This window comes from Schistocerca nitens, unplaced genomic scaffold (assembly GCF_023898315.1).
Source record: "Schistocerca nitens isolate TAMUIC-IGC-003100 unplaced genomic scaffold, iqSchNite1.1 HiC_scaffold_376, whole genome shotgun sequence".
Lineage (NCBI taxonomy): Eukaryota > Metazoa > Arthropoda > Insecta > Orthoptera > Acrididae > Schistocerca > Schistocerca nitens.
Genome location: NW_026045910.1, coordinates 1,557,344 through 1,572,414, shown reverse-complemented (window position 1 = coordinate 1,572,414; position 15,071 = coordinate 1,557,344). Strand labels below are relative to the sequence as shown.

The window sequence follows — 15,071 nt, the reverse complement described above, 5'->3', positions numbered from 1 at the left end:
TAACCAACGACTTTAGTCATCTCACTGTATACACTATGCAGTCTCTGTAAACATATTTAATATGGCTCCATCTTTGAAAATATCGTCTTTGTTAGTCTAATTATGTGAAGCTGAGCCACGTTTTTAAATGTTGAGCGTAGAATGGTGTGCGTGGAATCAGTTTTCAGAGAATTGAACAGCACCCACATACTGCACGTTTCAAAACCTGTTATCTTTCAAGTGTAGAAACACAAACACACAACTGATTCGTCGCACAGAAAGAGACTGCACATAAGTTTTCGGCGCATTGTTGAATAACCTTAAAATCATTTCGTATACGTTTCTATGAAGGTCAAAAAGAAGAAAAAAATTATTTCACGTAACTTTACTGAATTTCAACGAAAAACGTTTTGCTTAGCTGAGTGCACAAAACCAATAACGACTACAAAACAAGGCACTAACAGGAAAGCAAGAAAATCAGTAAGAACCGTCTGAAGGTGGACTAGTAATAAATCCTGAACCGGGAATCGTTTATTTAATAAACTTTTTAAACCACACTTCTGGTCGATTTGACTTTATGCCTTTATCTACCTTCCTACAAATTTTGAACCGATTGGTACAGGTTTAAAGTATAGAAGTGGCGCGCTTGTAGAACTCTCCCAGCTAAACTTTTATGTTTTAATTGTTTTGTACGCAAAATCCGAATAGTGCACATACAAATAGGCTAGGCGCAAATTGCGACGCGTATAGCCCGTGTGACGTGACACGACACTACAGCGCGATACGCACGTGCAACACGAGTCGCGCGGGTGCAGCGCATATTGCGACGCGTACACCAACCATACTTCGCGCGCGTCGACTGACGACGCTCTGCGCTGACAGAGCCGAAGCGCGCGCAAACTGTTACCTTTCTCAAACGATTTACAGGAACTATTCACCGAAAATATTTGATTTTTATCTCACTTGTAGAGTTGTATGACAGCTTCGTGGCGAAATGCCCATCATCTCGCTAATGACCATTCTTATTGTGATGTACACATTTTAGTAAGACACTACGCCAAACTCAAAAAGTTTGCAACGAAAATTAGGGGTCTCTATGATTTTGCGTTTGGTGCGTATTACACCATATGTTGCTGCGTATGAAATTTAGCTAACATGTTGAATTTTTGTTTATGCTTGGGAGGAGGTCTCTATCAGCCTCTGATCTCATATCTTCTAAACCGCTCTAGGCATCGAAACGAAAGTTGGCAAATGAGAGCACACAAGGAGGAGAGTGTTTTGCCATTTCTTAAACACACGGAACTTTCTTATCTATGGCGATATATCAATACTTATACTTCCCTTTTTATTTATTTCATTCCAGTGACTGTAATTTCTGAATAGTTATCGACAGCTAGCGAAACAAGATCTTCCCAGTATGAAAACAAACACTGTGAGGTCTTTCGCAAGCTATTGAGCTCTGTGATTGCCAATTACTTGTTTAATGAGGCACTCCGTTTCGGAATTCTGTCGCAATAGCTGCTGTGAGGCAATACTGACCCTACGACTTGTCTTAGAAGCTAGATTAAGGAAAGGAAAACCTACGTTTCTAGCATTTGTAGACTTAGAGAAAGCTTTTGACAATGTTGACTGGAATACTCTCTTTCAAATTCTGAAGGTGGCAGGGGTAAAATATAGGGAGCGAAAGGCTATTTACAATTTGTATAGAAACCAAATGGCATAAGAGTTGAGGGGCATGAAAGGGAAGCAGTGGTTGGGAAGGGAGTGAGACAGGGTTGTAGCCTCTCCCCGATGTTATTCAATCTGTATATTGAGCAAGCAGTGAAGGAAACAAAAGAAAAAATCGGAGTAGGTATTAAAATCCATGGAGAAGAAATAAAAACTTTGAGGTTCGCCGATGACATTGTAATTCTGTCACAGACAGCAAAGGACTTGGAAGAGCAGTTGGACGGAATGGATAGTGTCTTGAAAGGAGGATATAAGATGAACATCAACAAAAGCAAAACGAGGATAATGGAATGTAGTCGAATTAAATCGGGTGGTGCGGGAATTAGATTAGGAAATGAGACGCTTAAAGTAGTAAATGAGTTTTGCTATTTGGGGAGCAAAATAACTGATGAAGGTCGAAGTAGAGAGGATATAAAATGTAGACTGGCAATGGCAAGGAAAGCGTTTCTGAAGAAGAGAGATTTGTTAATATCGAGTATAGATTTAAGTGTCAGGAAGTCGTTTCTGAAAGTATTTGTATGGAGTGTAGCCATGTATGGAAGTGAAACATGGACGATAAATAGTTTAGACAAGAAGGGAATAGAAGCTTTCGAAATGTGGTGCTACAGAAGAATGCTGAAGATTAGATGGGTAGATCACATAACTAATAAGGAGGTGTTGAATAGGATTGGGGAGAAGAGAAGTTTGTGGCACAAGTTGTCTAGAAGAAGGGATTGGTTGGTAGGACATGTTCTGAGGCATCAAGGGATCACCAATTTAGTATTGGAGGGCAGCGTGGAGGGTAAAAATCGTAGAGGGAGACCAAGAGATGAATACACCAAGCAGATTCAGAAGGATGTAGGCTGCAGTACGTACTGGGAGATGAAGAAGCTTGCACAGGATAGAGTAGCATGGAGAGCTGCATCAAACCAGTCTCAGGACTGAAGACCACAACAACAGATGCTGTGAGATGAGTTTGGCAAATTACACTGTGACAAAGGAAGTACAGTTAAACCAGTCACCAAGAGAAATGTGGCCGTTACTCACAAACGGTGATGCTTCTTCGAATGAGAAAAGATTAACAACTCACACAAAAACAGATCGCCAATTCTGTTGGAATTTTGGTGGAATCCCCGTAACCTATCGTATTTCTAACACTGAGCGACTGGACTGGAAACTTACCAAAGGATTTTATTCCTTCTCTTGATCTGAGCAGTATTAAAATAATGACGAGTGTTCCTTCAGGCGGAATGATAAGCACATGCCAGATACTGGTTACTCACCTACGGCATGCCAAACTGACAATGTGCGATCGCGAATAAAATAGTTATTGAGAAAAATAAACAATTGATCTGTCGCGCAACACAATGGTCAGTGTATTGTCAGCAGCGGAGGATAAAGCGCGGTTGATTTTTTGGATTTGATGTTGTCTACGGTGGATTTGATGGGAGCTATACAGGCATCATTACTTCGTGGCGATTCCTCCGGAAACCCCCCCCCCCCCAAAAAAAAAAAAAATTATTACATTTTCACAGTCATCAGCGGACCAAAACACAGCCGAGGATTGCTAGACGGCTATGCACAGCAAATGGCTGAGATTTTTACGATATATTCCTAAGATTCCGATATCAAAAAACCTTGACAATTTTCTCGGTACCTGTATCCCATTTCAAGATACAGAAGTTCAAAGTAGCCCCCCCCCCCCACCCGCCACCCACATCAACAAGTAAAATCCGGTGTGAGGCGAAAACGTAGTTTATAAAGTGACGTAGGAGGGAGAAATATACTGTAAAGTGTATCCGTTATCATCTGTGAACTCCACGTTGTAGTACTAAAGCATACGGAAAAAATTTTTTGCATATAAAATCCGATATGATGTGTAAAATTAGTTTCGCATTTCTTAAATTTCACATAAGTAAACTATCTCATTTTTATTGAACAATACATTTTATTTTACATGAGTTACATTCCCTGCTGCAGCAGGGAAAAGATAGGAACGAGCGGAAAATTGCTCCTATTGTAACATAAAAAAATCCGAATATGTTCCTGTTTATTTAAAAGACTCTGATTGAATAGTTGGGTAGCAGCTGACTCATTCTACCCTCCTCAGCGCCTTTAGAAATGTTGCCAAAAATTTTGGCACACGAACATATTCGCATGTTTTTATGCTGAGAGAGAAGAAGATGACGGGAGTGGCAAAGATACGGAAAAGTAACAAATACTGGCAGATAGTAGCTGTGTTATAGAAAGAGCGAAGGAGACAATTTGTAGGGAAGCAGCCTACTCACGCCATGTAAAATTCATATGCTTTCCATTGTGTGCCAGCCTAGTCCGCTGTAACTAGCTATGACGTCACGAATATTGCGCAATACCTTAAAAATAAAATAAATAATCTGAAAAGTTAATAGCATGTCAGGAGTGATGCTAAAATAATAATGTGTTAAGTTTCGGTTTGGTAACTTAAACAGTTTTCGGAATTAAGACGTTTTAAATAAAAATCATGGGCGCGACAGGAAGGAGCTAGAAACTTCAAAATTTATATTCAGATTCCTTTTTCATTTTAATTTAATGTAAACAGCTTGCTGGAGCTCACAAAGTAATATTTTGGTTGAAATTCATGATTTTCTGTTTTTGTGTCCTAAAAGTTCGGAAGGAAGATTGGATAAAGCTAGGATGTTTAGATTTAGGTAGAATGGAGATACGCTATAATAACAAAAATGTGAGAAGTTTCAAAGAGGTAGCTATAAAACTATGGCTGTAGCGTCTCTCCAAAGGGCAAGTTCAGAGCTCATCTATTGCGTGGAGTACAACTAAATTATTTCTCTCGCCAAAAGTATTTAACCTAGCCACATTAGAATTTTCTTATAGATACTTACCTGTGTGCTGATATCACAATTAAATCGAGAACTTCATTGGCCTTCAGTGAATGAATCAATTAATTGTTTAATAAATTGAGGTGGTGTTTTGCTAGCCCAGCGGCTAGTCGGTAAGGCAAATGTTTTCGGCTGCTCCTTCGGCGGTCTGCACCGCGGCTATATAAATAAGAGCGTGCGAGCTACAGTAACGCCCCAGTTCTCTTCTAGATTCGTATCAGTGCGCACTCCGTGTCGGAAGCCGCGTCGCGTTTGTGCAGTTGCCAGGAACAGCCTTGGATGCCGTATTATGTAACTCGATATGCACTTAACAATGAGTTCGCATTGGGGTAAAGTGTTAATTACGGAACGACTCCAGTGATTTAGTCTCAGTTTTCGTATGTCGTATTTTCACATGTCGCCGCAGGACAGACTTTCTACCATTACTAGCGTGGCGTTTGATGAGTATTAACATCAAATTTTGGCGAGCATTCAATTTGAACATTTACATCGATAACGGTTACTGAACAGTTTCGTTATCTAGGGATAATAGGATCCGCGCAATAGACTCTGAATAGCTCTGATAGTACAATAGCTGATATGGGTAATCATTTCTCTGAAATTTTACACTTTATCGTTTTCAGAATATAGTGCAAATTGTTATAGTAAGCTGCATTTTCTATAAATCCCAGACATCATCCAAAATCCTCAGAGTAATGAACTTCAATAATCAATAACTTTATTCTCCATCAGAGTGGACACAGTGAACTTTAATTGCAAACATCACGTTTTTGCTAATCACCTTCTGGTTGCCAACATTGTAGTTAGGTAGTTAGAGAGCCTGTGTTGAGAACGGCAAAACAAATAGAAATAATAACATTATTTTCCACCTGCCCCCCCCCCCACAAATTGGAGTGTGAGAGACAATTGCAGTGTGAGAGACAGTTGCAGTGTGAGAGAAAGAAAGGGACACAGTAGCAGTGGAAGAACATAGTTGACAGTGACAGAACAGTGGTAAGAGAGAGTGGAGGAGGAAGTGCCAGTGGCGGGGGAGGGGGAATAAATAGAAAGTGGAAGTGAGTGAGAGCCAGTGATAACGGGAGAGAGAATATGATAATGGGAACGAGGAAGAGAGAGATAATGACAGTGAGAAGAGACAGTAGGAAGGAAGAAAGGAAGGAATGAGATAGCAGCAGTAAGAGAGAGCAACATGGAGACAGTGGCAGCGAGAGGAGACTATATTAGTAGGACAGACCGAAAGAGACAGTGGCTGTGACACAGGGGACAATGAGAGAGAGACGCGAAGAGATGATGGCAATGAAGTGAGTGAGAAAGGACAGCTGGCAGTGGATGGCAATGAGCGGCTTACACTGATGGACCAGTCGTGTGAGCGAATTACAGTTAGGGGAGCTTGTGGGAGGGAGAGGTGACTTGCATGTTAAAAAGAGAGCGAATATGTTTACATACCAACATTTTTGGGAAAATTTTAAAGACCTGAGGAAGGCAGAAAGTGGCAGCTGGTATCCCACTTTCAGTGAGAGTCTTTTAAATAAACAGGAACATTTTCGCATTTTTCCGCTGGTATTTTATTTAACTTACTTGAAAATTACTGAAAAGGAGCACCTGTTAGATCATAGAGTAACAAGGGATGTAGCTTTTGCACTCCAAGTCCCACATCTGGCACGATTCAGTTATCTTAGCTAAATCATTTTGTAGCTGGTTTCGACCTATTGTTGCATCACTTAATGGTAAATTACGGTACAATCTACAATCAGTCTGTTATTTATCTACAGTGTTCGCCAGGAAACTTAGTTAACATTGGGCTTCTTTTTCTTGTAGGTTTTACTTACAGGGTGACAATTACTGAACTATACTTTATTCATCATGTAAACGTCACTACAGGTAATCGGATCTAGGTTATGACATATTCGATATGCTTGCCATCATTGGCGATGATGTTGCCCAAACGAATAGTGACCCGCTGAAGTGTCGGAACATCGATGCTGTCGATGACCTCCTGAATGGCTGTTTCCAGCTCAGCAATGATTTTGGGGTTATTGCTGTACACCTAGTCTTAAATATAGCCCCACAAAAAGGAGTCGCCCATGTTCAGATACGGATAATATGGCGGACAATCGATGCCCATGCGCCGGCCGCGGTGATCGAGCGGTTGTAGGCTCTTCAGTCCGGAACCGCGCGACTGCTACGGTCGCAGGTTCGAATCCTGCCTCGGGCATGGATGTGTGTGATGTCCTTAGGTTAGTTAGGTTTAAGTAGTTCTAAGTTCTGGGGTACTGATGACCTCAGATGTTAAGTCCCATAGTGCTCAGAGCCATTTGAACCATTTGATGCCCATGCCAGTGGCCTCTGGATACCCCAGAGCCAGAATGCGGTTCCCAGAGTACTCCTCCAGGACATCAAACACTCTCCTGCTTTGATGGGGTCGAGCTCCCTCTTGTCTGAACCTCGTGTTGACAAAATCAGGGTCACTTTGGATAATGGGTATAAAATCATCTTCCAAAACATTCACATACCGCTCAGTAGTCACTGTCATCAAGGAATATGACACCGACTGTTCTGGCACACGACACAGTCGCCCGTTGATGGTGAAGAGACTTCTCGATCGCGAAATGCGGGTTCTCAATCCCTCAAATGCACCAATTTTGCTTATTGACGAACCCGACCAAATGAAAATGGGTTTTGTCGCTAAACCATACCATGCATGAGCATATTAATTCCCATAATTCTCCGGCGGGTAACCATGCAGTTTGAATGTCCTAATGCAAACCGTTCGGAACTGATGACGATTTTATTTCATACAGGTCAGTAACTGTCACCCTGTATTAGGTATATACGGTACAGTAGAAAGTATATGTGATTGAATATCTGGCTGGTTTTGCGGTACATAGTGTGCGAAATTCAGTACACATGGCTTCCACCCGTGCTGTAGCTGGGTTCCGAGTCGAACTGAGTTTTGATGATAGACACGGGTCCATCATTCCTTGCTGCTTCAGTTCTCTGCCAAAGCTCATCTATTACAGTGGCTGGGGAGTGGTCTCTTACCAGATGTTTTCAACTTGTGAGACATCTGAACAACGTGCTGGACAGGGCAACAGTTGAACATCCTCTCTTCTGAGGTGGGTAAGCAAACACTGGCGACATGCGGTCTCGTGTTATCTTTTTGAAAAATAAGATCACACGAATCTTGAAGACAAAGCACAGCCACCAGCCTCAGCTCGTCAGAAAAGGAACGACTGTTGTCCATATTACCGGCTCTGCGAACGAGAGGTGATCCTGGCCAAGGTAGAGTGTGGCAAACACGAAGACAACCAGCAGATATTCTCTCGTTATCTTGCTATAGTGTAAGCCCAAGATGGCTTGCCTTGAAAGGCAACAAAACGGGGCATAGAACATCATTGATGTTCTACTGTGCTGTAAGGGTACCGCAGATGACAACGAAAGCGGTCTTCCTTCTGTTCTTCGTGCCTGCCAAACCCTATCTTGGCCAAGAAGGTCGCTGGAACTCTCCCTAATCGATAACGTTTGGAGCATTATGGGAAGGGCCTTCCAACCATCTTGGGATTTTGATGGTCTAATGCACCAGTTGGACAGAATTTAGCATGATGTCCTTCAAACATCCAACAACTCTATCGCTCACTGAAATTAAACTCCTCCTGAACAGACCATGAAGTCCCAACGGTACTGACCAGCCGCCGTGTCATCCTCAGCCCACAGGCATCACTGGATACTGATATGGAGGGGCATGTGGTCGGCACAGCGCTCTCCTGGTCGTGTGTCAGCTTGCAAGACTGGAGCCGCTACTTCTCAATAAAGCAGTTCCTCAGTTTGCCTCACAAGGGCTGAGTGCACCCCACTTGCCAACAGGGCTCGGCAGATCGGATGGTCACCCATCCAAGTTCTAGCACAGCCCGACAGCGCTTAAGGTCGGTGATGTGATGGGAACCGGTGTTACCACTGCAGCATGCCCGTTCTATCATACAATGCCAAGCCGAATAACTGCTTTCAAGGGGGTCAGAGGTGCACCAGCAAGTTACTGAGGTGCTCAATTTGTGAAGCTGTTTTTCTCGAAAAAATCATCCAATTTTTTCTAAAATTTTAGTCATTTGTTTGCCTGTACATGAAAATGTCGTCTACCAATTTCCTTTTCATTCAGATAAATCCTTTGTGGTGCATCTTTTCTTTTTCCTAGATTGTATGTACGATACAGATAGAGTTAATCTTGTTAATGAGTTGCATATGCATTTCATCCTAATCTGACATTAGTTTCATGCTGCCTTCTCGGTGTCGCAATTTTAGTGACCAGTTCGGTAGGTCAAGAACAAAAAACACACTAAATTTTAGTACGCCAGATATAACTGTGTGCGTCACCAAATGAGTCAGTGACAGCATACTATTCTCTTGTTGACAGGAAGTGAAGCGACTGGTAAATGTAGCTTAAAGTAAAATTGTGTAGCTCTCTCGTTACAGAGTTGGGGAGCTTTTTGTGTGAGATACTCCAGTGTAGAGGTGTATATCTCTAGGGGTAAGATAGATAATGCCTACAGGAAAATTAAAGAGACCTTTGGAGAAAAGAGAACCACTCGCATGAATATCAAGAGCTCAGATGGAAACCCAGTTCTAGGCAAAGAAGGGAAAGCAGAAAGGTTGAATGCGTATGTAGAGGGTCTATACAGGGGCGATGTTCTTGACGACAATATTATGGAAATGGAAGAGGATGTAGCTGAGGATGAAATGGGTGATATGGTACTGCGTGAAGAGTTTGACAGAACACTGAAAGATCTAAGTCGAAACAAGGCCCCGGGAATAGACAACACTCCATTAGAACTACTGACAGCCGTGTGAGAGCCAGCCCTGACAAAAATCTACCATCTAGTAAGCAAGATGTATGAGACAGGCGAAACACCCTCAGACTTCAAGAAGAATATAATAATTGCAATCCCAAAGAAATCAGGTGTTGACAGATGTGAAAATTACCGAACTATCAGTTTAATAAGCCACGGCTTCAAAATACTAAAACGAATTCTTTACAGACGAATGGAAAAACTGTAGAAGCCGACCTCGGGGAAAATCAGTTTGCATTCCGTAGAAATGTTGGAAAACGTGAGGCAATACTGACCCTACGACTTATCTTAGAAAATAGATTAAGGAAAGGCGAACCAACCTTTCTACTGTAGCATTTGTAGGCTGAGAGAAAGCTTTTGACAATGTTGACTGGAATACTCTCTTTCAAATTCTGAAGGTGGCAGGGGTAAAATACAGGGAGCGAAAGGTTATTTACAATTTGAACAGAAACCAGATGGCAGTTACAAGAGTTGAGGGGCATGAAAGGGAAGCAGTGGTTGGGAAGGGAGTGAGACAGGGTTGTAGCCTATCCCCGATGTTATTCAATCTGTATACTGAGCAAGCAGTAAAGGAAATAAAAGAAAAATTCGGAGTAGGAATTAAAATCCATGGAGAAGAAATAAAAACTTTGTGGTTCGCCGATGATATTCTAATTCTGTCAGAGACAGCAAAGGGCTTGGAAGAGCAGTTGAACGGAATGGACAGTGTCTTGAAAGGAGGATATAAGATGAACATCAACAAAAGCAAAACGAGGATAATGGAATGTAGTCGAATTAAATCGGGTGATGCTGAGGGTATTAGATTAGGAAATGAGATGCTTAAAGTAGTAAAGGAGTTTTGCTATTTGGGGAGCAAAATAACTGAGGATGGTCGGAGTAGAGGAGATATAAAATGTAGTCTGGCAATGACAAGGAAAGCGTTTCTGAAGAAGAGAGATTTGTTAACATCGAGTATAGATTCAAGTGTCAGGAAGTCGTTTCTGAAAGTATTTGTATAGAGTGTAGCCATGTATGGAAGTGAAACGTGGACGATGATGATGATGATGAGCGTTTGGCGTCATTGGCCGGGAGGCCCCTCGCGGGGCAGGTCCGGCCGCCATATCGCAGGTCTTATTACAGTCGGCGCCACATTGGGCGACCTGCACGCCGGATGGAGATGAAATGATGATGAACACAACACAACACCCAGTCCCTGAGCGGAGAAAATCTCCGACCCAGCCGGGAATCGAACCCGGGCCCAGAGGTCGGCAATCCGACACGCTGACCACTCAGCTACTGGGGCGGACACGTGGACGATAAATAGTTTAGACAAGAAGGGAATAGAAGCTGTCGAAATGTGGTGCTACAGAAGAATGCTGAAGATTAGATGGGTAGATCGTATAACTAATGAGGAGGTATTGAATAGAATTGGGGAGAAGAGGAGTTTGTGGCACAACTTGACTAGAAGAAGGAATCGGTTGGCAGGACACGTTCTGAGGCATGAAGGGATCACACATTTAGTACTGGAGGGCAGCGTGGAGGGTAAAAATCGTAGAGGGAGACCTAGAGATGAGTACACTAAGCAGATTCAGGAGGATGTAGGTTGCAGTAGGTACTGGGAGATGAAGAAGCTTGCACAGGATAGAGTAGCATGGAGAGCTGCTTCAAACCAGTCTCTGGGCTTAAGACCACAACAACAACACTGCAGTGTCCTGTTTCCCGGGCAGAGCGCCCGGCCCGCTAGCAGCTGCAGCAGAGCATCGGCGGCATGGCGACGACGAAGCGGCTGTACGTGTTCGCGACGTTCTGGCTGGCGTGCGCCGCCACGGCGCTGGTGGTGGCCGCCTTCTCCACGGGGGCCTGGCTCGCCGCGGAGCTCCTGCCGCCGGACGCCCAGTTCGGCCTGCAGGGAGACATCAGCTACGGCCTGTACACCGGCTCCTTCCGCAGGCGCGCCCAGGGCGACCTCGGCGGCACCACCGCCCAGTCCACCGTATACAGTGAGTACACGCGGCTCGCGCCAGATAAAGCCGCGCCCCTGTGAGCGCTGCGCGGTTGCATCCCCACGGCTACACTACTCGCCATTACAATTGCTACACCACGAAGATGACGCGCTACAGACGCGAAATTTAACCGTCAGGAAGAAAATGCTGTGATATGCAAATGATTAGCTTTTCAGAGCACTCACACGAGGTTGGCGCCGGTGGCGACACCTACAACGTGCTGACATGAGGAAAGTTGCCAACCGATTTCTCATACACAAACAGCAGTTGACCGGCGTTGCCTGGTGAAACGTTGTTGTGATGCCTCGTGTAAGGAGGAGAAATGCGTACCATCACGTTTCCGACTTTGATTGTAGCCTATCGCGATTGTGGTTTATCGTATCGCGACATTGCTGCTCGCGTTGGTCGAGATCCAATGACTCTTAGCACAATATGGAATCGGTGGGTTCAGGAGGGTAATACGGAACGCCGTGCTCGATCGCAACGGCCTCGTATCATTAGCAGTCCAGATGACAGGCATCCGCATGGCTGTAACTGATCGTGCAGCCCCGTCTCCATCCCTGAGTCACCAGATGGGGACGTTTGCAAGACAACAACCATCTGCACGAACAGTTCGACGACGTTGGCAGCAGCACGGACTATCAGCTCGGAGACTCCGGCTGCAGTTACCCTTGACGCTGCATCACAGACGGGAGCGCCTGCGATGGTGTACTCGACGACGAACCTGGGTGCACGAATGGCAAAAAGTCATTTTTTCGGATGAATCCAGGTTCTGTTTACAGCATCATGATGGTTGGATCCGTGTTTGGCGACATAGCGGTGAACGCACATTGGAAGCGGGTATTCGTCATCACCATACTGGCGTATCACCCGGCGTGATGGTATGGGATGCTGTTGGTTACACGTCTAGGTCACCTCTTGTTCGCATTGACGGCACTTTTTGAACAGTGGACGTTACATTTCAGATGTGTTACGCCCGTGGCTCTACCCTTCAATCGATCCCTGCGAAACCCTACATTTCAGCAGGATACTGCACGACCGCATGTTGCTGGTCCTGTACGAGCCTTTTTGGATACAGAAAATGTTCGACTGCTGCCCCGGCCAGCACATTCTCCAGATCTCTCACCAATTGAAAACGTCTGGTCAATGGTGGCCGAGCAACTGGCTCATTACAATACGCCAGTCACTACTCTTGATGAACTGTGCTACCGTGTTAAAGCTCCATGGGTAGCTGTACCTGCACACGCCATCCAAGCTCTGTTTCACTCAATGCCCAGGCGTGTCAAGGCCGTTATTACGGCCAGAGGTGGTTGTTCTGGGTACTGATCTCTCAGAATCAATGCATCCAAATTGCGTGAAAGTGTAATCACATGTCAGTTCTATTATAATATATCTGTCCAATGAATACCCGTTTATCATCTGCATTTGTTCTTGGTGTAGCAATTTTAATGGCCAGTAGTGTAGTTATGGGGCAGCCACTTCGGCCGACTATCATCTGCCGACCTACACACTTCGAGCATTCTAGTCGCTGTCTCTGTACTGCACAGTGTAGCACCACAGGCTTCACACACACACTGGACTCCATTCGGAAGAATGACGGCTCGAACACGTGTCCCGACATCCCGATCTAGGTTCTTAGTGCCAAATGCCGGGATGGTTTCTTTGAAAGGGTACGGCTCACTTGCTTTCCCATCCTTCCCTAATCCACTGGGACCGACGATCTCGCCATTTGGTCCCCTTCCTGAATCGACTAGCCGACCAATGTCACACACCGAAGGTGTGAGGAAAGTTCATCGTAACTAGGTACTACAGATAAGAAGTGATCTCCGTATACTCGGTTTGAACTTGTCAGCGGGTCCTATGACGTCATCTCCAATCTTACCATCTCACAGACTCTATTCATTTGCCTTCATCGCACTACCCATTTAACTGAAAAGTCGTCAGTTGAGTTTGTTACCAGCTATAAGTGTACTATTAAACTAAACTAAACTCGGTCCGAACAGGCCTTGGATCGCCCAAAGGTACTGACCAGCCGCCATGTCATCACCAGCCGCCATGTCATCCTCAGCCCACAGGCTTCACTGGATGCGAATACGGAGGGGCATGTGGTCAGCACACCGCTCTCCTGTCAGTATGTCAGTTTACAAGAGTGGAGCTGCTACTTCTCAATCAAGTAGCTCCTCAGTTTGCCTCACAATGGCTGAGTGCACCCCGCTTGCGGACAGCGCTCGGCAGACCGGATGGTCAACCGTCCGAGTTCTAGCCCAGCTCGACAGTGCTTAAGGTTGGTGATGTGACGAGAACCGGTGTTACCACTGCGGCAAGGTCGTTGGCACAAATGTACTACACCATCGCAAGAAGGTGAGCAACTACACAGATTCGCAAGTGTAACTGGGAAATTACGGCATGGACACTATGCACGAAACCTTTGGTAAGAGCAGTGACTGATCAGTTACCAATGAATATTGTTTAGTTTAAACATTCTTTATGTACAGCCCAACAACAAGAAGGAGTTCTGCGACACAAATGGAAGATGGTGAGCGAGTTTCTGTATCTGGAAGATGATGTCTACTTACACTTCGCATAAGAATGACGCTAGTAGCGCCAGTATGGATCAGATTTGCTTCAAACACACGCCGTAACAGTCGTGAGCGTTAGTTCAAAAATGTTCAAATGTGTGTGAAATCTTGCGGGACTTAAGTGCTAAGGTCATCACTCCCTAAGTTTACACAGTACTTAACCTAAATTACCCTAAGGACAAACACACACACCCATGCCCGAGGGAGGACTCGAACCTCCGCTGGGATCAGCCGCACAGTCCATGACAGCAGCGCCTTAGACCGCTCTGGTAATGCCACGCGGCTGAGCGTTAGTTATCTTTGAGACAGGACCTGGTGACTTAATGTTAGTCAACAATGCCATTAAGGCTAGAAAGACGCCACTATAAACACCTCACTGAGTTTGAACGAAGTCGTGAAATACGGCTACGAGAAGCTGGATGTTCCTTCTGTGACACTGCAAAAAGACTTGGCAGGAATGTAGCTACTGTACATGACTTCTGGCAGCGGTGGCCACGAGAATGTATGGTCGCAAGAAGACCGGACTCCAGCCAGCCGCATGGCACTACCGGGAGGGAAGACCATTGTGTTCAGTGTATGGCTCTGGCGCATCGTGTTGCAGCTACAGTAGCAATTTAGGAGCACTTGTCACCACAGAGACACGATGTTGATGATGATGATGATGAGGTCCCATACTCCGAGGAGCGTAGGGGACGATGTGGGAGACCCGCATCGCTGTATTAGGCAAGGTCCTAGTGGAGGTGGTTTGCCATTGCCTTCCTCCAACCGTAATGGGGATGAATGATGATGATGAAGACGACACTACAACATCCAGTCATCTCGAGGTAGGAAAAATCCCTGACCCCGTCGGGAATCTAACCTGGGAACGCTATCGCAAGACCACGAGCTCACAGAGACACAACGAACTGAATTGAATTGAATTTTATTTGATCCGGTAAGATTACATTGTATACAGTAAATGTACGTGTAATATAGGACATGTCAAAGTAGTAACATTCGTTATCACTTATTTTTCTACACCTTTAGCTTACATTTTTACATCACTGATAATGAATAACAATATATACAAATTTAATGGCATAAGTATTCTGCAACACTGTAAAACTGTTT

General features: G+C 44.6%; 1 protein-coding gene across 2 annotated transcripts in view; it reads left to right on the top strand.

Moving 5' to 3' along the window:
- LOC126229613 (uncharacterized) overlaps positions 1–15,071 on the top strand; it is a 156,291-nt gene that overhangs the window by 82,388 nt on the left and 58,832 nt on the right. The window contains exon 2 of one of the 2 annotated variants that reach the window (XM_049942356.1): positions 11,107–11,379. In XM_049942356.1, coding sequence (XP_049798313.1) covers positions 11,148–11,379 — 232 coding nt within the window. In that variant the 5' untranslated portion in view covers positions 11,107–11,147. Of the gene's footprint in view, positions 1–11,087; positions 11,380–15,071 lie in introns of both variants that reach the window. The other variant, XM_049942355.1, reaches the window with a different exon arrangement.